This window comes from Colobus angolensis, unplaced genomic scaffold, assembly GCF_000951035.1.
Source record: "Colobus angolensis palliatus isolate OR3802 unplaced genomic scaffold, Cang.pa_1.0 Scaffold282, whole genome shotgun sequence".
Taxonomy (NCBI): Eukaryota; Metazoa; Chordata; class Mammalia; order Primates; family Cercopithecidae; genus Colobus; species Colobus angolensis.
In genome coordinates this window covers 1,823,150-1,847,819 of record NW_012116066.1, presented here as the reverse complement: position 1 = coordinate 1,847,819, position 24,670 = coordinate 1,823,150, and the positions used below count along the sequence as shown (strand labels likewise).

At 37.5% G+C, this 24,670-nt stretch overlaps 1 protein-coding gene across 3 annotated transcripts in view; it reads left to right on the top strand.

The window, feature by feature from the left end:
• WDR44 (WD repeat domain 44) overlaps nucleotides 1–24,670 on the top strand; it is a 118,917-nt gene that overhangs the window by 7,338 nt on the left and 86,909 nt on the right. For all 3 annotated transcript variants that reach the window (XM_011948701.1, XM_011948700.1, XM_011948699.1), the window contains exon 2: nucleotides 24,079–24,112. In XM_011948701.1, coding sequence (XP_011804091.1) covers nucleotides 24,079–24,112 — 34 coding nt within the window. The remainder of the gene's footprint in view (nucleotides 1–24,078; nucleotides 24,113–24,670) is intronic.

Below are 24,670 nucleotides of genomic sequence, written 5' to 3'. Positions count from 1 at the left end.
CTAGCTCTTTTGCCTTCTCTCAGATACTAGGATTACCATATAATCAGGTTCTGCCAGAGCGCTTCGGGTCTTAGAGTTCTATTACCAGCGGCAACTGTCTGGCAGTTCACAATTTGGCATTCCATCAGAGTCAGTTGTTTTTTAAGTCCACAAAACCTTTTTGTCTCCAAACCTTTTTAAACATTTTCAACATATACAGTTTAACAAAAACATGTTTAGGCAGCAATTTCCTCATACTAATTTTCTCAATCCAGTGTTAGTCATTGCCCTGAAGATTGAATGCATTGCATCACTGCATCCAGTAGCCGTCCCTTTATAATAACAGGTAGAATTGATTTCCAGATCGAGGGTGACCATTTACGAAATATATTTCCAAATGTGATTTTAGACTCAGTATCATCACAAACTAGCTAAAATGACTTAAAAGCATCCTTGATCATTAGCAGCTACCAAATAACCCAGCTTTTAACAAAAATGATTTCTGTAGGTTGTAGAAAGAATGTTTAGCCTTTAGATTAATTCATTTTAATTTGAGAAAGCTGTTTAGAAAACTAATAGGAAGTGTTATCTTGCTTTGGTAGCCCTTGAATAAACAGGAAGAGAACAGTAAAGACTGAATAGTTGTATGGGTCTTTATTTTTTAAAAGCCATATGTATTTTGTTTTTTAAATATTTATTTGACATACTTTTTTAACTCTTAAAAGCCTCAGAATTCATGTAACTAAAATAGTTTTAAATTATAAATATGTTTACCTGTTCTGCTCAAAATAAGGATTGGCCAGGTACAGAAGCTCATGGCTGTAATCCCAGTGCGGTGAGAGGCTGAGGTGGAGGGATCACTTGAAGCCAGGAGTTTGAGTTCAGCCTGGGCAATGTAGCAAGACCTCATCTCTGCAAAGTTTTTAAAAGTTGTAGTAGGGCATGATGGTGCATGGCTGTAGTCCTAGCTGTTTGGGAGATTGAGGCAGGAGGATTGCTTGAGCCCGAGAGGTCAAGGTTGCAGTGAGCTACGATCACGCTACTGTACTCTGGCCTGGGCAACAGAGCTAGACTCTGTCTCTTTAAAATAAAAGCAAAAACATAAAACTATAAATTATGATAATGCTTCAAGGAAATCTTTAATTGTACAAATAGACTTTAGAGCGGTTTCACTTTCTCCAGAGTCCTGATCTTTAAACTTTTTCAAAGGAGGAGTCAGTTTTTAAAAAACTCTGAGAATGAAATATAAGATTTTTTGAAACTTCTAAGGGAAAACTTGAATGGTTTTTTTTTTTTTAATTATTATACTTTAAGTTCTGGGGTACATGTGCAGAACGTGCAGTTTTGTTACATAGGTATACATTGAATGGTATTTTCTAATAGGTATCCTATACAGAACAAGCCATACCTGTAACAAGCTATCTATATCTGTATAAAACCTACTTGGCCGCTACTAATTGTAATAGACTATTCCAGTACAAAACTCATTGAATCGTGGGCATTCTTATGAACCACAAATCAAACTTTCTAGAGAACCTATAAATAGTATGTAGTGCTATATGCAAACTCACTGTCTCAGAAGCAAGCATCCTGATTACTAAGCAAGCTCAAGAGAAGAGGTGGGAGTATTCTTTCTGACATTGTTCTTGAACTGGTAAGAATAGCTGCGGATGAACTTAATATCCACAGTCCTCTTAATTCTGTGCCTGAAAGTATTCATCGAAATTGGAAGACTGAGGGAATCATCTTTCTGGTTATTAGCAGTGCTGTTAACAATTGAATTTTTTTTAAAATCTGTCTTTTAAAATATATTACCTATCCATGCCAAACTAAAATGGCAGGTGGATTGAACATTTCACTCAGCCCCAACTCCACCCCTTTCACTGCCAGCTTTTTCTTTCCTAGCTTACTCATCGTCATTAGTACAGAAATTTCCTAGTATAACTACTTCTTGTCCCTTAAAACTGAGAAGGGCAGTGATGGAAGAAATATAAAGGGTGGGAAACTTTTGGAAGAAGTAAGGGAAAAATTGGTTACATTGGATATGGTGGACAAGTTGATAAAGATTGTTTAGTGTTACAGGTGGGGCTTAGTCTTTGGATTAGTGAAAGATAGGTGAGCAAAATGAACAGGTAGCTTGATAAAACTAGTAGCTTTGTGAGTGAAAGCAAGTAGGTTTGTCTGTATTTTGCAATCGGTATTTTATCTTTATTAGCTTGGCTTAAGGGTTAAGGTTAATGATTGAGATCAGTTCTTTTTCCTTTAAGTGCACTTTACTGTGCCTATTATGTCCCAGATCATAGCCCTTAGCTGTTGACTTTTAACCTTTGCCTTATTTCCCAGCATAGTCCACAGTTATGTGTACTAGCACACACAAGGTTTAGTTGGGGAACAGGGTGGTGAGTAAGCATGCTCTGTGGTATCTACTGCTCTTCACAACTTCTTCTGCTTTTGAACTTCCTGGTTCTCTCCAATCTACAGTCACCCCTAACCACACACAGGTACCAGTTCCTATAAGAGGAGGTAGGTAAGGGAGCTGAGGCAAGGAGAGTGCTTTGGATGTATAGGATCTTCATAACTTGGGGACACCCTGTACCCAGTAAATATTAAATGTTAACAAGTGAAACCTTGGGAAGTGTTGCCAGTTATCCTGCATTCCTATCAGTTCCTTGTTACCACCTTTTTTTCAGGAATGAATGTGTTCACAGTAAGAAAGAAATATTATAGTGCTACATGTTACATGCAAAGAACGATAACGCCATAATGCTAACTAATGGTGGGCATTTGTTTTCAAAGTTCTTTTAAAAAGTTACTGTTTCAAACAATAAAAAGCAGTATTTTTGTGCCCTTCATTTTAAGCTTTGACATAATTGATTACGGTATGGTAGCCAGGTCAGAAAATGACCTTGCTTCTGAAAGAGCTGGAATCCCAGGCACTGTTCACTGCATTTCAAAGGGTTATGTTCTTTGTTCCTAAGGGAAACCCCCTCAGGATGTGAGCCATTGCTGATTTGGGTTTCTGTGCCATGTCAAAAAGTCCTAATCCCAGATTTTTTTTTTTTTTACTATAATTGTTTTATAGATTGTTGTCAGTTGCTTAGTTAGGCCACAGTACTGTATTGTGTTTTGTTTTTATTTTAGTATAACTGATTCATTTTTTGGCCACAAGCCTCTAACTAGAAACACAAATGTTTCTTTTTCCCTTTCCCTTCAAATGTGTTTTGTAGTAGTCACAAAGAGTGTAGTTATTAACATTTTCTACCTAATCAAACCTCTATTGGCTTTCAAACTAATGGGAAAAATGTATTCCTAATAGCTGGGTAATTACAAAAAAAATTAAATGATTAGTAATTACTATTTAAGATATAAATAAGATTGAATAATTTTTAATAATAAATAGTAAAGGTCTTAAACTTGACTTACATAGTGTGTTCTGTAGGTAAGCATTCTAGATAATTGAAGATTTTTGTAGAATATATATATCAAGTAATTGATATATATTTCTTTTTTTTTTTTTGAGACAGAGTCTCACTCTGTTGCCAGGCTGGAGGAGTGCAGTGGCACTCCGCCTCCCGGATTCAAGTGATTCTCCTGCCTCAGCCTCCCGAGTAGCTGGTGTGCCACCATGCCCAGCTAATTTTTGTATTTTTAGTAGAGACGGTGTTTCACCATGTTGGCCAGGATGGTCTCCATCTCTTGACCTTGTGATCCTCCCTCCTCGGCCTCCCAAAGTGCTGGGATTACAGGCATGAGCCACTGCACCTGGCCTGATATATATTTCATTAGAAAAGGAATATAGAAGTAGAAATTCAAGTACATAAAGCATAGAAATTAAATTTAGAAAATAAAGTACTTAATAGCAAATTTTACTGAAATATATTTGAGTTTCTGTTATTCATGGTATTGCAGGAAAACATGAATAATTAAAAGCTACCAGTTACACGACAGTCTCTGTTCTGTCATTAGTTTACAACTTTCTTTCCCATCAAAACTTTTATCAAAGATAATAACAGTAGGTTTTCTTTAATTTTAAAAAATAAATAGTTTGAGTTTTGTTCCTCTGCTCATTTTTGGTGATGAGCAGTGAACTCAGAAGAAGAAAAACAAGAAATCTTGAAGTCTGTGTAATCAGTTCACTAATAGAATTTATCAATTTAAATTTTTAAAAAGGGGGGCTCATGACAGGTGCTTTAGAATGCTAATTTTTATTTAGAGGTTACTGGCATTTATTTTTTAAAATAAGTACCCCACCAGGTATGGTGGCTCATGCGTGTAATCCCAGCTACCCAGGAGGCTGAGGCAGGAAGACTCCTTGAGGCCAGGTACTTGAGACCACGCTGGCCAACATAGTGAGACCCTGTCTCTAACATTTTTTTTTTTTTAAACTTAACCAGGCATGGTGGTATTTGCCTGTAGTCCCAGCTAGGTGGGCGTAGAGGGGGGTTACTTGAGCCCAAGAATTCAAAGCTATAGTGAGCCATAATCGTGCCACTGCATTCCAGCCTGGGCAACAGAGTGAGACCCTGATTCTTAAAACACACACAGCCAGGCACGGTGGCTCATGCCTGTAATCCCAGCACTTTGGGAGGCCAAGGCGGGCAGATCATGAGGTCAGGAGATCAAGACCATTGTAGCCAACATGGTGAAACCTAAAAATACAAAAAATTAGCTGGGCATGGGGGTGAACACCTGTAGTCAGAAACTAGCTAAAATGACTTAAAAGTATCTTAATCATCAGCAGCTACCAAATAAGCAAGCTTTTAACAACAATGATGTCTATAGGTTATAGAAAGAATGGACTTTAGATTAATTCATTTTAATTTGAGAAAGCTGTTTAGAAAACTAATAGGAAGTGTTATCTTGCTTTTGTAGCCCTTGAATAAACAGGAAGAGAACAGTAAAGACTGAATAGTTGTATGGGTCTTTATTTTTTAAAAGCCATATGTCTTTCTTTTTTTATATTTATTTGACGTACTTTTTTAACTCTTAAAAACCTCAGAATTCGTATAACTAAAATAGTTTTAAATTATAAATATGTTTATCTGTTTTGCTCAAAATAAGGATTGGCCAGGTACAGAAGCTCATGGCTGTAATCCCAGTGCCATGAGAGGCTGAGGTGGAGGGATCACTTGAAGCCAGGAGTTTGAGACCAGCCTGGGCAATGTAGCAAGACCTCATCTCTACAAAAAGTTTTTAAAAATTAGGTGGGCATAATGGTGCATGCCTGTAGTCCTAGCTATTTGGGAGGCTGAGGCAGGGGAATCGCTTGAACCCGCGAGGTGGAGATTGCAGTGAGCCGCGATCGCGCCACTGCGCTCCAGCCTGGCTGCAGAGCAAGACTCCATCTAAAACAAACAAACAAAAAAGAAAAAACCACCACACCACACAGATTAGTACTCCATTTAATGTTTTAGGTAACTTACAAAATCATATTAATATGGCCATTCATGGTGTATCATGCCTGTAATCCCAGCACTTTGGGAGACCGAGGCAGGTGGATCACTTGAGGTCAGGAATTCCAGATCAGCCTGGCCAACATGGTGAAATTCTGTCTCTACTAAAAATACAAAAAGCTGGGGATGGTGGCACAGAGGAGCTCCTCCAGCTACTCGGTAGACTGATGCAGGAGAATCCCTTGAACCCGGGAGACAGAGGTTGCAGTAAGCCAAGATCACACCACTGCACTCCAGCCTGTGCGACAGAGTGAGACTCCGTCTCAAAACAAAACAAAAAAATCTTAGCACTTTAACTTAATAAAGCTTCTATAATACAGCCTGTAGCCCAACATCTTGTTTACTTTTTCAAAACTAACAGTGATCTAGCATGATTGAATTAGATACTGATTTTTCTAGGCAGACATAAATTTAGTTATCTGTTTCTGTCTCGATTTTACTGGAAATTACTTTAAGTCATTAATAGATTTATTCTAACCTACTTTAACAAATTGGGACATTGTGATATAACTGCCTTACCTTGGTGTTATTGTTTTAATGTAGGTATTTATTGAATGGTTGTGAATGTGCAGAATAGAATGTTTTTAGTTTGGAATTCTTGAGTAGGCCCAGGAAAATGGTTTTCTCTTTATGTCAGTAAATACATTATCAAGCTGTTCCTTTAGGAATATGGCATAAATCTGCCCTACATATATCATTTTTGAAAAATCAGGTTGTCATTTTAGATAAGATATAGTTGTGAAAAGGTCCACTTGAAGTTTTGTAATTACCTTGTATGTGAACAGATGTATATTTCACAACAAAGTTTCCTTTGATTTCATTAAAGATCATTTACAAATATTGCCACAAAACCTTTCAAAAAACATAGGGCCATTGTGCCAAATTTTCTATCTATTTCTATTAATATCATTGATAAAATAATTATTAGTTAATTTTAGATATATTCTACGTTTTCATAGTATTTAAAATTTAAATGTCCTTTCAAAAGGTAATAAAAGTAACAATTCACATCTTGAAGATTCAGTTAATTTTCTATTAGATAATTGTCATAACTATATTCTCAGCTTTTTGTGAATGTTGTCAATAAACCAGTATTGCTTTGTATCCAAGGAAATTCGAGTGATTTCTATTTTCTACTGCCTAGTTACATGACATTTTGGGATGTACTAGGAAAATCAGTACATAAATGTAATTTATGATTGCCTAGCACTTATTTTTTTACTGCTGTTTTTAGACTTTTCAGGTTTAGTTGGGATTATCACTTTTGGTAATAGTCAACCTAAAATATTAGTAGTCAACTTAAAATAGGACTGTGAGAATGAGAGTGGTACTGTTACAAATGATTTGGGTTTGAAAAGCCAGCAGATGATTTTTCTCTTAGATGCCGTTTCTTCAGTTTGAGTAGTACTGTCTTTAGGTTGAAGGTGCTTATATACATTTCAACTCCAGCGTACAGTATTACATACCAAAATTTAAAAGCTGTGCACTTAGAGCAAGATTTAAGAACAAAGCAGAACAGTCTCTTGTTCTCTAAACTTGAAGTGTTTTTAATTTTTGGTTCAACCTAGGGTTAGTTTTGTTTGTTTTTATTTTTGTTTTTTGCTTCATTTTTTGTTGTCGTCATTTTTCTGCCTGGCCTCAGTGGGCCCAAGAAAGAGTTCTTGTTAAATGTTTTCTGAGCACCAGATACCCGATTCCCTGTTTAGACTTAGCACTTCAGTGTTGATCTTAGTTTGCTGTCAAATCTTACTGTTTCAACTTGCTGGGCTTTAGAAATCAAAACTCTTTAATTAGTTGCTTACTTTAATGACTGGCTAAGTCCTTATCTATGCTCATACCCTGTTCACCTCAAGGACCTTAGAATCCTAGCACCTCCTTTGTACAGGCAAGCTATTCTTTGCTCTGCTTGATTCAGTTCCTTGGTGCACTGCTTAAGCTCATCTTACTTTTGTGTTTCCCTTATAACAAAGGATAGAGGGGGATAAAAAGAAAATCAAGCTGTAGGGTAATTTCCTGGTGAACCTTTTGTAGTCACTTTCATGTAAGAAAAGTGTTTCCCAAGCAACCAGCTTTATTCTAGCTGACTCACTTTATACTCCCTCCTTCCATGTCATTGCTCCTTTTTACCTCCTTAGGAGTGTGTTAGGAATTTTGCAACCTGACAAAAGGCTTCTGCAGAGCCAACCACCTTTTTTTCCTCAGGGCCTGAAAAAAAAGTGAGTCTTCTTACTGACAGGAAAAGAAAAAGAGACCTTGTTAGTCAATTTTTTTCTGTATGTTCAATTGTTCTGGTATATTCTTTTCATTGAGTATAATGAAAAGTCTGAAAATAATGGTTAAGTGTGAGATTGCTCTCATATTTCCTTTTTGTACTTTAGGAGGTCATTCTTTGAGTTCCTAGTTGTTTAGTTGAATATGAAGCAGGTGGCAAATGTGGGTTTAGTCTACACACTGATTCCTTCCTATTCGCAGAATGGTTTGTGTGTTTGTTTTTGGATAATCTTCAGGTAGGGAATAGAAAAACACCAAGCCCAGGAGGCAGAATAATCTGTCTATAGCTAATGAGTGAGAAACTAACTGTAGGATGGTTTATGGTCTCTGGCTCTTTGAAACCACAGAAATTTAAAGTTATTTTTAAAAAGCCAACTTGGCTGGGCACAATGGCTCATGCATGTAATCCCGAGTCAGGCAGGGAGGCCAAGGCAGACAGATTTCTTGAGCCCAAGAGTTCAAGAACAGCCTGGGCAATGTGGCGAAACCCCGTCTCTTCAAAAAAAGAAATAATAATAAATATTAGCCATATGTGGTGGTGCACACCTGTAGTCCCAGCTACTCTGGAGGCTGAGGTGGGAGGATCACTTGAGCCTGAAAAGTGAAGGTTGCAATGACCTGAGATCATGCCACACTGCACTACAGTCTGGGCAACAGAGACCTTGTCTCAAAAAAAAAACAAAAAAACAAAAAAACAAACTACGCCTAAGCACTTACACCATTATTTTGAGTCCTGGTTACTTTAAGGCCATACCACATGAGGGCTGAAGATCTGAGTTTAAAATTGGAAAAGGTGTTCCTATAATTGCCTGGAGAAAAACCAGTAATTGCCCAGAGAAAAACCACTTGTAGAAGCTATGAAAAACCAAGTTAGATTCCTACTATAGTCGGCCATGTCAGTAGCTGATTTCAAAATATGAGTTTTGCAGTAAGCCAGGCAAGACAGTCCAAGTAGTTTTGTTTGGGGAATCTAATCTATATGGGTTCTTAATACATACTTGTATTGATTGCCATTCAAATCTAGGAGCTATTAGTGCTTCAGTTGTGGGAAAATTGTGAGATTATGCATTGACAGAATTGAGAAGCAAATTCTACTTCATGTTACAGAAGACTCATCAGATTTTAGATTGATATAAAAATAATAGGCCGGGCGCGGTGGCTCAAGCTTGTAATCCCAGCACTTTGGGAGGCTGAGACGGGCAGATCACGAGGTCAGGAGATCGAGACCATCCTGGCTAACATGGTGAAACCCCGTCTCTACTGAAAAAAAAAATACAAAAAACTAGCCGGGCGAGGTGGCAGGCACCTGTAGTCCCAGCTACTCGGGAGGCTGAGGCAGGAGAATGGCGTAAACCCGGGAGGCGGAGCTTGCAGTGAGCTGAGATCAGGCCACTGCACTCCAGCCTGGGCGACAGAAAAAAAAAAAAAAAAAAAAAGAAATAATATAACTGAAATATTTCTACTACCCTTTTTGTAAAGTGAGGAGACTGTTCTAAAGTGACTTTGTATATGTAATAGCAATCCCTTTTTAATGACAAAATAATTTTAATTGATATTTATCTAGAAAGTTGGCTGTTGATGGTTATTTGACATATACAGGTTGACCTCATTTTGAACATGTTGACTGAGAACAGTTTCAGTGATTATAAGTCAATTCACGTATCTAGAGATTTTGTCAATGTGTTACAGTAGCCATCTTGGTTTTGTGGGGCAATCTAAGCCAAAAATAATGAAGCTGTTTATACACCTTCCTGCTTTTTGCTGAGCATTTTTGATAAATGTACATAATACCATACATACAGTATTTGCATTTAAGCCTATTCAGTGCATGCACAGTCTAGAAGAGTTCTGACTGAATAGACACATGTGCAAATTTTTCCCCATTCAGTGAACACTATTAAAAAATCAGATGAATATTTATACAATGGCATTGGCCATGCAGTTCTTCCTGCTTTGTCCCTTTATCACACACTAACAGAATGTAGGATTAATTATCCACCTAATTCACTTGGGGGTGGGGTAGAGTTGCTGGATAAAGTACAAGACACTCAGTTCAATTCCAATTTCAGATAAACATACTAAAAACGTGTTCATTGTTTATCTGAAATTGGAATTGAACTGGGCATCCTATATTTTTAATTGCTAAATCTGGCAACCCTAGGTGGGGAAGAGGGAGGAGACTAGTAGATATAGGCACAGTTGTGAGATTTAAATACACCATGCGATGACAAGAGTAACCTTTACTGTCACGGGAATACTAAGGGTTTTTTTGGTGCAATGGTGTTTATTTTAGTGTCCAACACTTTATTTATTTTTTTTTTTTGAAAATGCGTCAGTGCTCAAAGCTCAAAAATAATAAAATGTGGCTCACACCTATAATCCCAGCACTTTCGGAGGCAGAGAGGCAGGCAGATCACCTGAAGTCAGGAGTTCAAGACCAGTCTGGTCAACATGGCGAAACCCCATCTCTACTAAAAAATACAAAAGTTAGCCGGGCGTGGTGGCAGGCACCTGCAATCCCAGCTGTTTGGGAGGCTGAGGCATGAGAATCGCTTGAACCTGGGAGGTGGAGGTTGCAGTGAGCCAAGATCACGCCATTGTACTCCAGCCTAGGCAATAAGAGTGAAACTCCGTCTCAAAAAAAAAAAGGGAAAAAAGAAAAAAATAGAAAAATGTAACAATATATTGTTTAGGGATACATGCATGTATGATGAAACTATTTTTGAAAACAAAAAATTAAGGGAACAATAAGTGAAATCTGGGGTGGTAGTTACCTCTAAGGGAGCAGCAGGCAGATGGAATAAAGCACATAGTAGCTGCACTGGTATTAATGCTAATTCTCAGTTAATGTGGTGAGTGACAAGATGTATTTTTTTATGCTTCATAATTACATGTACACATTGCACATATCAAATACAGAAAAACATTTTAAAAGATAAGTTAAAACAGAGACTTCAATAAGAAAATTAGCCTATGTGCAACATTTAACTGTATATACTTTCTAAAATAAATCCAAAATCCAAAAAGTAAGATCAAAAGGCATTCTGAAATTTTACCAGTTGGCTAAAGATCATATCGAGCAATTAATAGATTCTAGAATGATTACTTGTCTGCTGTAATACATCTAACATAATTAAACTCTTTGGTTTGTGAAAATTTCATTTTTATTATTTGATGTCTACGGTGGTGAATCTTCAGTTTTTGTCTTTACTTGGAAAGATTACTGATTGTTCAGATATATTATACACCAAATTAAAGGAAAGAAAAACACCAGCTAGAGCATGCATTAAGTGATTAATTCAAATGAGCTAGGCATAAACTTTAGGATTCCTAGAACAAAAAATTAGAAATCTGGGTTTTTTTTGATTAATTTTTAAAAGTTAGATTTCTAACTCCTCCTTTGTAAAAATTATTACAGCAGTCTACAATATCCATCAGTAAGCAGAAAAATTCATCTTTAGCAAGTGCCAGTTGAGAGCAATAAGCTGAAGTTAGTGTTTAGTGTAAATTTATTTAGTGTTTTAAAGAACTTCTATAGTCTTATATAATTTTGTCTTGTAGAAATAGCTGGAGGGTCTATTCCAGAAAGCCTATCCAAATATGTCCTCTTCCCCCACTTACATACACACTTAGGTGCCCCTCCTCTGTGTTTCAAGGTTATCATGTGCTTGTCTCTCATTGCAATTGTTACCTTATATTGAAATTATCTGTTATATTTTCCTCAGCTTATCAGATTATGACCTTTCTGTGGGCAAGGGCTGGATCTTTCTCACCCTTTATATTTCAGTGCCCGAAAGTGCCTGACACATGGTAGATAACCAATAAGGATTTGTTGACTGAATGAAGGGACCTAAAGGCTCAACTAATACAACTCCTTCATTTTACAGGTGTGGAAACTGAGGTTTAAAGAGATTGTGACTTTAGAAATAGAAACAAGACCACAGAGATTGTCTGTTCCAGCCTTCTGCAATATCCCTATTGAGACATCATTGAGTTTCTGTTTTAATACTTTATCAAGGAGGCATCTCATTGCTTTTTGTAAACTCAAGTTGGTACTGAGATTGTTAGGTTGAACAAAAGCCTATCTCTTTGTGATTTCTACCCTTAGTCCTAGTTCTGCTGTATGATGCTTCAAACATTTGAAAACAACTACTTTTCTTCCTTATCTTCTTCTGGTTAGCCATCCTTAGTTCTTTATATCATTCCAGTCAGTTTCTAGAACATTCACCAAATTGATTTCTCTTTTGAATATGTTCTATTTCATCAGTGTTCCTTTTAAAATGAATCTCAAAAAGTATATGATGTTCCTAAGTGTGCTTTTATCAGTAAGAAGTAGAATAGAATTTACCATTCCCCTTGCTCTGGACATGATAGTTCTGATAATTCAGCCTAAAAACACAGTAGTTTTGGCAGCCGTATCACAGTCTTTGAGCAATCAACCAAAATACCTAAGTGTTTTCACATGACTTGCTGTTAAGCCATGTGTCTCCCATCATGCATTTTACATTTATCCCTACTACATTTCATACTGTTAAGATTTGACCCATTGTTCTAGCCCATTGAAATATTTTGGTTGCCGGTTGCAGTGGCTCATACCTGTAATCCCAGCACTTTGGGAGGCTGAGGCGGAAGGACTGCTTGAGCCTGGGAGGTCGAGGCTGCAGTGAACCATGATCGTGCCACTGCACTCCAGCCTGGGCAGCAGAGCAAGACCCTGTCCCCCCCAAAAAAGGAAGTATTTTGGGGTCCTGTCAGCCAGTATATCACCTGTCTCTCCCGACTTTGTGTTATCTGTAAATTTAGTAGATATGCCGTCAGTGTTCTCATCTAAGACATTTGTAAGAACATCAGGTAGGGTAGAAAATTTAGTGCTTAAAACCAGATTTTTGTGTGTATACAATATTCCCTTTTATTCTAGGCTGGTAACCCTATCGGAAAAGGAAATTAGGTTAATCTTGCATGATTGGCTTCCGTGAATGCTTGCTGACTCTTAATGAATATCTTTTCCCCTTGCATAGGGCCCTTAAACAATTAAACAGTGCTTAAGAAATTTGTTTGGAATTGACATCAAATCAATCTGTCTGTAGTTGGTGGCATCTAGGCATCTACCTGCTTTACAGAGTTGACTATTAGTGTTTTCTTTACATCATCCCCTTCCATTCCCCTGATTCTTCAAAGATTTTAGATGGAAATTGAGCTCTGTAAATTCTCAGATACACTCGGACATAATTTGGGAGAGTAGAAGGGAAGTCACCTATAATATTAATAGTTAGGTACTTTTATTTCCTTGAATGCTTTGGGATTCAGTTTCCTCATTCTACAATGTGTTTTTCCCTTTCTGGTTTGACTATCAGTAATCTTAATAGAATAAAAAAGTTGAGATAGCCTTTTACATTATAATAATGTATACTTATCCATATATAAGTAGACCTGCACTTTATATCTGTTGTGCTTGTTCTGAGTATAAATTAAAGAAAATCTTTGTCTCCAGTATTTTTTTACATCTTAGCATATTCTGAGTGCCAGCCTTTCTGATAATGTTCTTACAGGTTTTTGCAATTTTTCTTGGATATGTGCCCATTCCATCCTTCCAATCTCTCCTGCATGTTTTAAAAAAATATATTTCTTCTGACATGTCACCATGGAGATGTAATCAACAAAATTCAGACATGGGAAATTCTACAGGATGAGCAACCTACTTTCTTTAACATATGAATTGCAAGAAATAAGAGAGATTGAAGGGGAACCTGCTGATTTATTGAAAGAGACATATCAACTGATTGTAATATACAGATCTTATTTGATTGACATAAACCAAATGTAAAAAAATTTGGGCAGTCTGGGAAGTCTGAATGTTATATAACAGCATGTTATATATAATCTCTTAATATAATATATTGTATATAATAAGGAATTGTTAAATTTTATAATACTGTTGTTATGTTTTAAAAAGAAATCTTTGTCCTTTTTAGATGCATACTGAAATATTTATGGTTAAAAATGAAATGGTTTCTGGGATTTGCTTCAAAATAATCTGGCTGAGGGGTGGAAGAGGAGTACTGATATTGATCATTGTTGAACATGATCAACATGTTGTACATTTGGGTTTATAATATTATTCTCTCAATTTTGTATATATTTGAAATAGCCATACGTAAATGTTGGAAAAACTCCCCCTAAATATTTATTGTCACATAGATTTTTACTGGCAGATTTGGGACTAAAACTCAGGTCTCCTGTTTCCGCTCTTTTGTTTTATTGTGTAAAATTATAGCTCTTGTACTTTCAGATTGATGTCATGTTGTCCTTTCAGTCTCTGGGACCCCCAGACTTTCCCTGAGAAATTTGTGATGGTACTTCTAGATAAATTAAGGCCTTACTAAAGGGCCACAGTTTCACTTGACTGGCTACCTACCTATGTGAAACCATAAGGGACATTAGACTTACTAGTGTAGAGAGGCTGCATGGGTTATTAGAACCAGCAAAGAAACTTAGGTCCTAGTCTTCACTAGGTCTTAGCATAAGTTCTAAGATGGCAGGGACCATGTCTGTTTTGTTCACTACTTTATACCCAATACCTGGGACCATGCCTGGCACATGGAAACAATCAGTAAATGTTGAATTAATGGATTAATTTAACCCATGGCATCATTTCCCTCACATGTAAAATGAGACAGTTGGTCTAAATGATACTTAAGTTTCCTTCAGATACTAAAAAAAAAGTACTCTTGCCTTCTGACTGATTTTTTTAAAATCCTTTTAGGATTTTAAAAAGGATTACTGTGAATGTCTTTAACACTAGGTAACATCAGTAGGTAATATGCTCACTTTGAATAACTGTGATAGAAAAACCACAGTTGTTATATTGTATCGAAATCTTTTTAAAAATAGACTACTGTTATATATTTTCTGTCAAATTGGTATTTATTTCTATAAAGTACATGGATACCATTCTCAACATACTAAATTAGGGAGTCAGGGTTAGCAAGTTCCAAAGTGTAGCCATCTAAGAGGGTTACTAAAATGTTCCCTTTGTTTGCATACTTGTACTTTTTGCTTCAGTTGTATTGAATGCAGTACTATTATGTCAGAGTTTATAAAGAATTTTACATTTTGCTTCCCATGGAAAAATCAGTGGGCAACTTTTGGTTAAGTTGTAGTTATTGTCATCTTATCAATGACTAGGCTCCTGTCATTGGGAATAATGACCTTATTATGAAATTTTGCTTCAGGTATCTGAAGGTTATCACTCAATCAGGTCAGAGTTTATTAAAGAAAACTAACTCCTATACCGTTTTATAAAATCACCAGAACAGTGTTTTGAAGTCATGTACATTTTTTGAAATAGTGACTTTATATATATATATAATATATCTAATTTTTTTTTTTTTTGAGATGGAGTCTTGCTCTGTTGCCCAGGCTTTAATGCAGTGGCGTGATCTCAGCTCATTGCAACCTCTGCCTCCCAGTTCAAGTGATTCTCCTGCCTCAACCTCCTGAGTATGCTGGGACTACAGGTGTGCACCACCACACCTGGCTAATTTTTTTTTTTTTTTTTTGATATTTTTGGTAGAGATGGGATTTTGCCACGTTGGCCAGGCTGGTCTCAAACTCCTGACCTCAGACGATCCACCTGCCTCGGCCTCCTGAAGTGCTGGGATTACAGGCGTGAGCCACTGCGCCCGGCCGAAAATGACTTTCTAATAGAAAACAGGATATAACACATTAAAATGTTCTATTTATATTGAAAGTTGCTGAAGTACTAATCTTAAAATTATCTTTATATTCAAAACCTAAGTGGAAGACACACTAAATAATTTTAGTATTTGATCTGTAAGCCATGTGGGTTTTTTAGTAGAATATCAGTACTTATTTGAATCAGAATTTATTTTGAAGCTGTTTCAGATGTTGCTTTTTATGTTTAAATTCAATTCCTGCATTGATAGACACTGTCTTCAATTTCAGAAACTATGTTGCAAAATCAAAAATCTGCTGTTTTTGACATTAGGCAATGATTTTTTGGATTTAACCCCAAAAGCATAGGCAACAAAAGCAAAAATACACAAATGAGATTGTGTCAGACTAAAATTGGTCTGATAAAATTGCACAGCAAAGGAAACAACAGTGAAAAGACAACCTACAGATTGGGAGAAAATATTTGTAAAGCATATGATATGGTTTAGATGTTTTGTCCCCTCCAATTCTCATGTTGAAATGTGACCTTCAGTATTGGAGGTGGGCCTGGTGGGAGGTGTTTCAGTCATGGGGCAGATCCCTCATGAATGTCTTGGTGCTGTCCTCACAATGAATGACTTCTTGGCCTGAGTTCACGCAAGATCTGGTTGTTTAAAAGTGTGTGGCATCTCCTCCCCCACTTTCTTCCTGTCTTGCTATGTGATGCACCCCTTTGCATACCATGCACCCCTTTGCATACCATGATTGGAAGCTTCCTGAGGCCCTCACCAGGAGCAGATGCTGGTACCACTCTTCTTGTACAGCCTGCAAAACCATGAGTTAAAATAATAAACCTTTTTTTTTTTAGACGGAGTCTCGCTCTGTCGCCAGGCTGGAGTGCGGGGGCACAATCTCGGCTCACTAAAACCTCCAACTTCCTGATTCAAGGGATTCTCCTGCCTCAGCCTCCCTGAGTAGCTGGCATTACAGGCATGCAGCACCATACCCAGCTAATTTTTGTATTTTTAGTAGAGACGAGTTTTCACCATATTGGCCAGGATGGTCTCGATCTCCTGACCTCGTGATCCACCCGCCCCAGCCTCCCAAAGTGCTGGGATTACAGGCATGAGCCACTGTGCCCAGCCTAAACCTCTTTTTTTTTTGTAAGTTACTCAGCCTTAGGTATTTATTTATAGCAATGCAAATGGACTAACACACCATACATCTGTTAAGGGATTAATACCCACAGAATGTAAGGAATTCAGACAACTCAGTAGCCAGAAAACAACCCAATTTAAAAATGGGCAGAGGACCTGAACAGGCATTTCTCAAAGGAAGACATACAGACAAATGGCCAACATAAGAGCGGAATCGTGTCATATGTGGCAATATGGATAAACCTAGAAGAAAGACATTATGTTAAGTGAAATAAACCAGGCATAGGAAGACTGCTACTGTATAGTCTCACTTATATGTGGAATGTAAAAATGATGAACTCATAGAAGCAGAGAGTAGAATGGTGGTTGCCAGGGGTTGGGGGAGTAGGGAGCAGCTGGGGAATGGGAAAATATTGGTCAAAGGGTACAAAGTTTTAGTTAGACAGGAGGAATAAGTTCTGGAGAACTATTGCACAGCATGATGACTATAATAATTATGTTTCAAAATTGCTGAGAGAGTAAAATTTGAATGTTCTCACCACAAAAAAAGATCAGTATGTAAAGTGAAGAATTTATTAATTTGCTTGATTTAAAGATTTACCATATTTATAATTAGTATTAATATGTTGGAAGTTTGAGTTTTGTTTTGTGTCTGCTGTTAGGTGAGCAAGGAAGCCTAGCCCTTGAAAGTTATATTTTTGTTCAACTTTGTAAGAAGCATATTTATTTTTTAAATATTTATTGATCAGATAGTAAATGCATCAGAAATATTTGATTTAAAGGTGCCCTATGATGAAAGCTTTGGAAAGGAAAAGTGAACTTTTGAAGCTCTCATTTTGGTTTGTCAGGTTTTCTTTAAAGTGGTACATACCACCAGTACTCAAATATGTCTACATGTAACTTCAGAGTTTTCTGAAAAATTTTCCATGTATGTGTGGTTTAATAATGTTATTTTATGTAGATATTTGAACTTTCTCTGGGAAAAATTACCTTAATATGTAAAAAGGATAAATCTAATTTACCCCATTTAGTATCTACAGAATATTTTGAAGAAATATTTTTCGATTTTTCTTTTTTTATTTCTTTTTTTTAGCTCCCTACTATCACTGGAGAAAAAAATATTTTTCTAGTTAACTAGATGTAGCATTTCTGGGTATGTACATGTGTGTCAGATTATATCCATGTTTTATATAATATATTTCAACTTTAAGGGAAATTAGAGGATATAATATTTAGATCATTAATCATGGTACAAATTATATCTTCACTCTCAAACTAATGAAGGGTCTTAAGACAAAATTCCCTGAAATTATAGGAACTCTAAAATCCCTTGCTTAAGATATTTCTGCTAGTTAATGGGAGAGCTAAGAGTAGAACTTAATTTTCTTGACATCTAGTTCCCCATTTCTCCCTCCCATCCCCAAACTTGAGCATGAATAGTTGTTTTCTTAGGCACATAAACACTGAAATAGTCTACTGTTATTGTCTCTACTTTGACATTAGAGACTTATTTACAGAGAACTATTGAGTTGTCTAAGGATACTGAAGATTAATAACACCTCACTTATCTGGTGGCCACGTCTGTGGTAATGACAGTTCTCAAGATACAGCTGAAAACAAGAAGTAAGCATTTTAAAAGCCTCTGAACAGTTCAATTAAAAAAAAGTGCCACACAAAATAAGGTTATGTACATAAAGTCTCATGGGGAGACCCTTAGGATCCCTAGATTCTCCCTTCACCATACAATTTCATATTAAGGAAATCGGATTTCCCAGCTCAATGCAGATTAGAAGCATAAGTGAGAAGGATGTTGGGAAGAAAGCTTTTAAATGCAGGCGCATGGCTGACTGTAATAAGCAACTGTTTATGGGCTGGATTCGGTGGCTCATGCCTGTAATCCCAGCACTTGGAGAGGCTGAGGAAGGCGGATCGTCTGAGGTCAGGAGTTTGAGACTAGCCTGGCCAATGTGGTGAAACCCTGTCTCTACTAAAAATACAAAACTGAGTCGGGCATGGGGGTGGGTACCTGTAATCCCAGCTACCTGGGAGTCTGAGGCAGGAGAATAGCTTGAACCTGGGAGGCGGGGGTTGCAGTGAGCCCAGATCATGCCGCTGCACTCCAGCCTGGGCAACAAGAGCAAAACTCCGTCTCAAAAAACAAAACAACAACAACAAAAGAAGTTACCACTTAAAGTGAGGAAGGAAATATAAAACTATAAAACACAGACATTCCAGGCATGGTAACCTAGGGTCCTTGAAGGCAAATAAATCTGCACTTTAGCGTCCCTAAAGTGTATCAAAATATATAGTGTAGTATTTGAGTGTGATAATTAAGAAGGAAAATTGTATATCCTTTGTTTAAGAAGATATTTTCAGGGAAAGAGTACTGAAACTATAAGGTTTAACCTACTCATGTACTTATTTACAAGCTGCTTTTGAGATTTTAAATTCAAAAATAGTTATATTATCAAACATTTGGCACTCAAAAGCTTCATCTCTCTGGAAATTTTGCATGTGGAACATTTCATTATTTCATTCCCTAACAGTGCCAAGGCAATTAGGTGTTAATTGTAGTTGTTAAAGGCAGGTCAGGATTCAGAGCCTTTGACTAAATCAGTTTAGTTCAATTCAAGAAGCAGCGCTAATTGCCTTTACTTTGGTGCTCATACACAGCTCCAGTTACAGTGTTTTCGTAATTACCTTCTTCTAAGTCCTTACCCAGAGAGGAGGCAATATTGTGAAGTGGTTGAGAGAATGGGCTGTGGAGTCAGGCTACCTAGGGTCAAATTCTGGCCCTACTGTTTACTAGCTGTACAATGTAAATGACCTAATCTGACTCAAGCCAGTTTTTTGTTCTGTAAAATAGAGAAAGTAATATAACCACCTAATAGGAGGACTGTGAGGACCAAAGAAGCTAAAACACGTCAAGTGTTACAGTTTTTGGCAAATGCTTAATAAATGATGGCCATTGTTTTATTATTATTATTTTTTCATTATACTTTAAGTTGTGGGATACATGTGCAGAACGTGCAGGTTTGTTACGTAGATATACATGTGCCATGGTGGTTTGCTGCATCCATCACTCCATCACACCTACATTAGGTATTTCTCCTAATGCTATCCCTCCCCTTGCCCCCCACCCCCCGAAAGGCCCCAGTGTGTGATGTTCCCCTCCCTATGCCCATATGTTCTCATTGTTCAACTCCCACTTATGAGTGAGAATATGCGGTGCTTTATTATTTTTACAAGGCCCCTATTAGGGAAGTTTTGTGTGGTAATACTAATGTTTTTTATTGCTTCTTAGGGTGAAATGAATTGGTTTTTTTTCATCTTGGCACATGATACAAATCATTTTAGCCAACTTTACAAATTGTAAATATGCCTTCACTTTTTACTAGGCATTAATGTTTTATAAATGGATTTAGAAATTTGTCACAAAAGAATTCTACTCTTACAGACTACCCTGTTAAAGACAGTTTTAGGCTTAATAGACTTGAAATTGTAGTAGTTTGAAATGTTCCTACCTACCAAGGTCTTAACAACTTTGTAACATTTAAAATATACCTCAAACATGAGTGTCTTTTGTTACTAGTTTTTTATTTAGTGATGTCACCCAGTTGCAAGCAGGATCCCATTTTAATCACCAGCTCAATATGATATGGCTTTTTCATGTTCCCTGTTGTTAAATGTTCTAGAACTTGACAGGCTGTGAGGGACCTTTGCTGTATTCCAGAAATTGGTCTCAGGCTCCCCACTACTGACAGACTGCCAAAGTGCCTTTGAGAAACTTGGAGCATTTCAGAGCTGCTGAAGAGACTACACTATCATGTGTGCCCCATGTACTCACTCACTTCATCCTCATAGCGGTTGTATGAAATAGATGGTTTTACCTTGCAGAGGATGAGATCGAGGCTTGGAGAAATGATTTGATCACACATAGGATAAATAGTAGAAACAATATTGAAGCAAGGTTCATCTGCTCAAAAGTCTATATTTTACTGTCTCCTTGTCTCTCAAAATGAAATAATAAATAACTCTGTATAGTTTGTACACAGTTATATGTAAAGCCCTACCAGAACCAATCTAGAGTATTTCCATGTGTGTCAGTAATTAACCAATAAGTTTGATCCTTTGAATCCAACAGCCAGAGAGTACTGTTTTTGAAACCAGTGACACACAAGAAATAAATGTGGCTTCCTGTTGTTTTTTTTTTTTTTTGACAGACAGCTAAAAAACCTGTTCAGATATCTCAGGGTGTGAGGGTTGCTGGAAAGGCCAAGTTTCTTCCCTTCTCTACCTCATGTGGGGCTTAATTTTAAAATATCTTACCCTTCTTGCCTTTATGCCTTTGTTGCAGGTGATTGGCATTCTGAATTTGTACCACATGGAAATCTGTGCCCCTTAAAGGTTTTTCAGGCTAGGTGCAGTAGCTCACCCCTGTTATCCCAGCACTTTGGGAGGCTGAGGTGGGAGGATCGCTTGAAGCTAGGAATTCAAGACCAGCCTGGGCAACAAAGTGAGACCCCATCTTAAAGAAAAAACAAACCGGTTTTTCATTTTTGCTTTTTAATTGTTGTTGTTGTTTTGATTGCACTTGTGTTATTTAAGACATCGATTTGTGTGGAATCTTCTTTCTTTTTTTGAGTATGGATTAGCTTCAGTCCTAACTAATCAGCTCTAGATAAACAGGATTTTGATGCATCACAGTGTAAATTTGTCAGGGGACCGAAATAATTAGCAATATATGTTTTCATTTCTGAAAATTGTTCTTTGTTAACACATATTTATATTGACCAGACATTGTAATTAAATGGGTGCTATTTTATGACAACTACTTTTTTTGTTTTCTAAACAAATTTAACCCCCTCCCCCAAACTAGAATTGTATCTCATTTATCTTTGTATCGCTAGTCTTGGTACATAGTAGGTAATTCATAAATGTCAGCTTTGGGTATCTGGTTTTGTTTTTTGTTTTGAGACAAGGTCTCTCTCTCACCCAGGCTAGAGTGCAGTAGCACAATCATGGCTCATGGCTCCTGGGCTCAAGTGATCCTCCTACATCAGCCTCCCAAGTAGCTAAGACTACAGGTGTGCAACCCCATGCCTGACTGGTTTATTTTTATTTTTGTAGAGATGGGGTGTCACTATATTGCCTAGGCTGGTCTCAAACTCCTGAGATCAAGCGATTCTCCTGCCTTGGCCTCCCAAAGTGCTGGGATTACAGGTATGAGCCACTGCACCTAGCCCGTAAATGTTTGTTGAATAAAGGGATTAATTTTTTGTTACTCAAAAGTAATTTTTTTAACAAACTAAGTTTTTATTAGAGGTCAAGGATTCCTCTACCAAATGTCATTACCCAATTTGGCATATAAAAACATGTTAGTAGGACTCATTGCTTCTCTTGCTTGTGCTACAAAATATGACTTTCAGGAAAAGTCACTTAATCTCTTGGAATCTCAGTTTCTTGATCTGTAAAAAGAGGCTGTGTGATTAGATCATCTTGAAGGTGCCTTTCAATTCAAATTTGCATCATGTAATCATTAGATTTTACCAAAAAAAATTAGGAATGGCATATTAATTATTTAAAACTTTCTTATTGCATAACCCCAAGGTATAACTAAGTAGCCTTATGCTTTGAAGCAGATATCAGACTGTTCCTATTCAAAAAGATAATGTGGGGGAAGGGGTGAAATGGTGAAAAGTTACTTTTAAAAATTATTACATCCAGGCTGGGCATGGTGGCTTCCTCCTGTAATCTCAGCAATTTGGGAGGCGGAGGCGGGTGGATTGCTTGAGCCCAGGAGTTGGAGACCACCCTGAGCAATATGGCAAACCCCATCTCTATACAAAAGTGGAGAAATCAGCTGGGCATGGTGGCACATGCCTGTAGTCCCAGTACTTGGGAGGCTGAGGTGGGAGGATTGCTTGAGCCCAGGAGGTTGAGGCTGCAGTGAGCCGTGATGGTGTCACTGCACTCAAGCCTGAGTAACAGAGTGAGACCCTGTCTCAAAAAAATATATATTACATCCAGAGTAGTCTGTTTAAGAACAGTCTTTCTCCAGTAGAAAAATGAGCAGAGAGCGGTACACAGTGGTTCGTTCGTGTAATCTCAGTACTTTGAGAGACTGAAATGAGAGGATTGCTTGAGCCCAAGAGTTCAAGACCAGCCTGGGCAACATAGTGAGACACGTCTCTACAAAAAAAAATACAAAATATTAGCTGGGTGTGGTGGCACATGCCTGTAGTCCCAGCTACTCAGGAAAATGAGCCTGGAGGATCGCTTGAGACCTGGAGGTCGAGGCTGCAATGAGCCAAGATCACACCACTGCACTCTAGTCTGGGCAACAGCAAGACTCCGTCTTTGAAAAAAAAGAAAAAGTAAAAACTGAGAACAAAAATGGGTATCTCTCTTCAAAAGCGATATAAATGTCTAATACATATGAAAATTTTCATCCACACTGGAAATCAAAGTACACATTAAAACACCAATGAGATATACTTTTGCCTGTCAACTTGGTAAAAAAAAGTTTAAAATAACATTCATTTTTGGCAAGGATATTAAGAAATAGGCATTCATAGAGCAGTAGGAGTGTAAACAGGTACAACTGTTACGGTTGGCAGTTTGAAAGTTTCTCAAATTTCTGGAAAGTTTGTATACTTCTGACCTCTAATCCCACTGCCAGATAAACTTATTTTAAGGAAATGTATTATGGAGGTGCACAAATTTTCATTTATAAAGGTATTTGTTGTAGTGTTATGTCATATACAACTGTATATACATATGAAGACAAAAGATACTCAAATCTCTAGGTGATAAGATTATGTATGAATCACGGTAATTTTCTTCTCTCTCTTTTTTTTTTTTTTTTTAAGAGATGGGATCTTGCTCTTTCCCCCAAGCTGGAGTACGGTGGCACAATCATGGCTCACTGCATTCTTGAACTCCTGGGCTACAGCAGTCCTCGTGCCTCAGCCTCCCAGGTAGCTGGGTCTACAGGCAGTAGCCACCACACCTGGATAATTTTTAAATTATTTGTAGAGACAGGGTCTCATTCTGTTGACCAGACTGGTCTTCTCCACTTTTTTTTTCTTTTTTTTTTTTGAGATGGAGTCTCGCTCTGTCACCAGGACTGGGGTGCAGTGGCATGATCTCGGCTCACTGAAACCTCCACCTCCCAGTTCAAGTGATTCTCCTGCCTCAGCCTCCCAATAGCTGGGATTATAGGCACGTACCACCACGCCCGGCTAATTTTTGTATTTTTTGTGGAGATGGGGTTTTGCCATATTCAGGCTGATCTTGAACTCCTGACCTCAGGTGATCCGCCCGGCTCAGCCTCCCAAAGTGCTGGGATTATAGGCATGAGCCACCGCGCCCAGCCTCTTCTCCACTTTTTGTTTTCCACATTTTCTGTATGCACATAAGACTTTTCAATCACAAAATATATATACACTTTTTAAATGTGGACTTGTCTGTAATAAGTGTATAGAAGTATTTCTCTTCTCATCTCCTCTATTCAACACCTCCTTACTTTTATTTCTGAACAGGTCTCCAGGAAAAGTTGGGCTTTCAACATTCAAGGTAAGTTGTGCTTTCTGAAAGTTATGTTTTTAGAAATTGTATACTTTTTATTTGTGTTTTTATGTAATTCTTCATTTTCTTGCTTTTGCTTTTTTTTTTACTTATTTTTTGTTCAGTAATATTGTCATTATGTCCTACTTGGTATAAATAGGTACTCTAGAAATACCTAACTAAATATTATGCTGTAAGGAAGGAACTGTAAGTATTTTTTAGATTTCTACTAATTTTTACTTGTTTTATGATGTCTAGAATAAAAGAACGTGTGAGGGAGAGAGAGAGAGAGAGAGTGTGTGTGTGTGTGTGTGTGTTGAAAAAGTAATACTCGGCCAGGCATGGTGGTTCACACCTGTAATCTCAACACATTGGGAGGCTGAGGTGGGCAGATCAGTTGAGGTCAGGAGTTTGACACTAGCCTGGCCAACATGGTGAAACCCCGTCTCTACTAAAAAAACAAATGCAAAAATTATCCAGGTGTGGCGCAGACCTGTAGTCCCAGCTACTTGGGAGACTGAGGCAGGAGAATTGCTTGAACCCAGGAGATGGAGGCTGCAGTGAGCT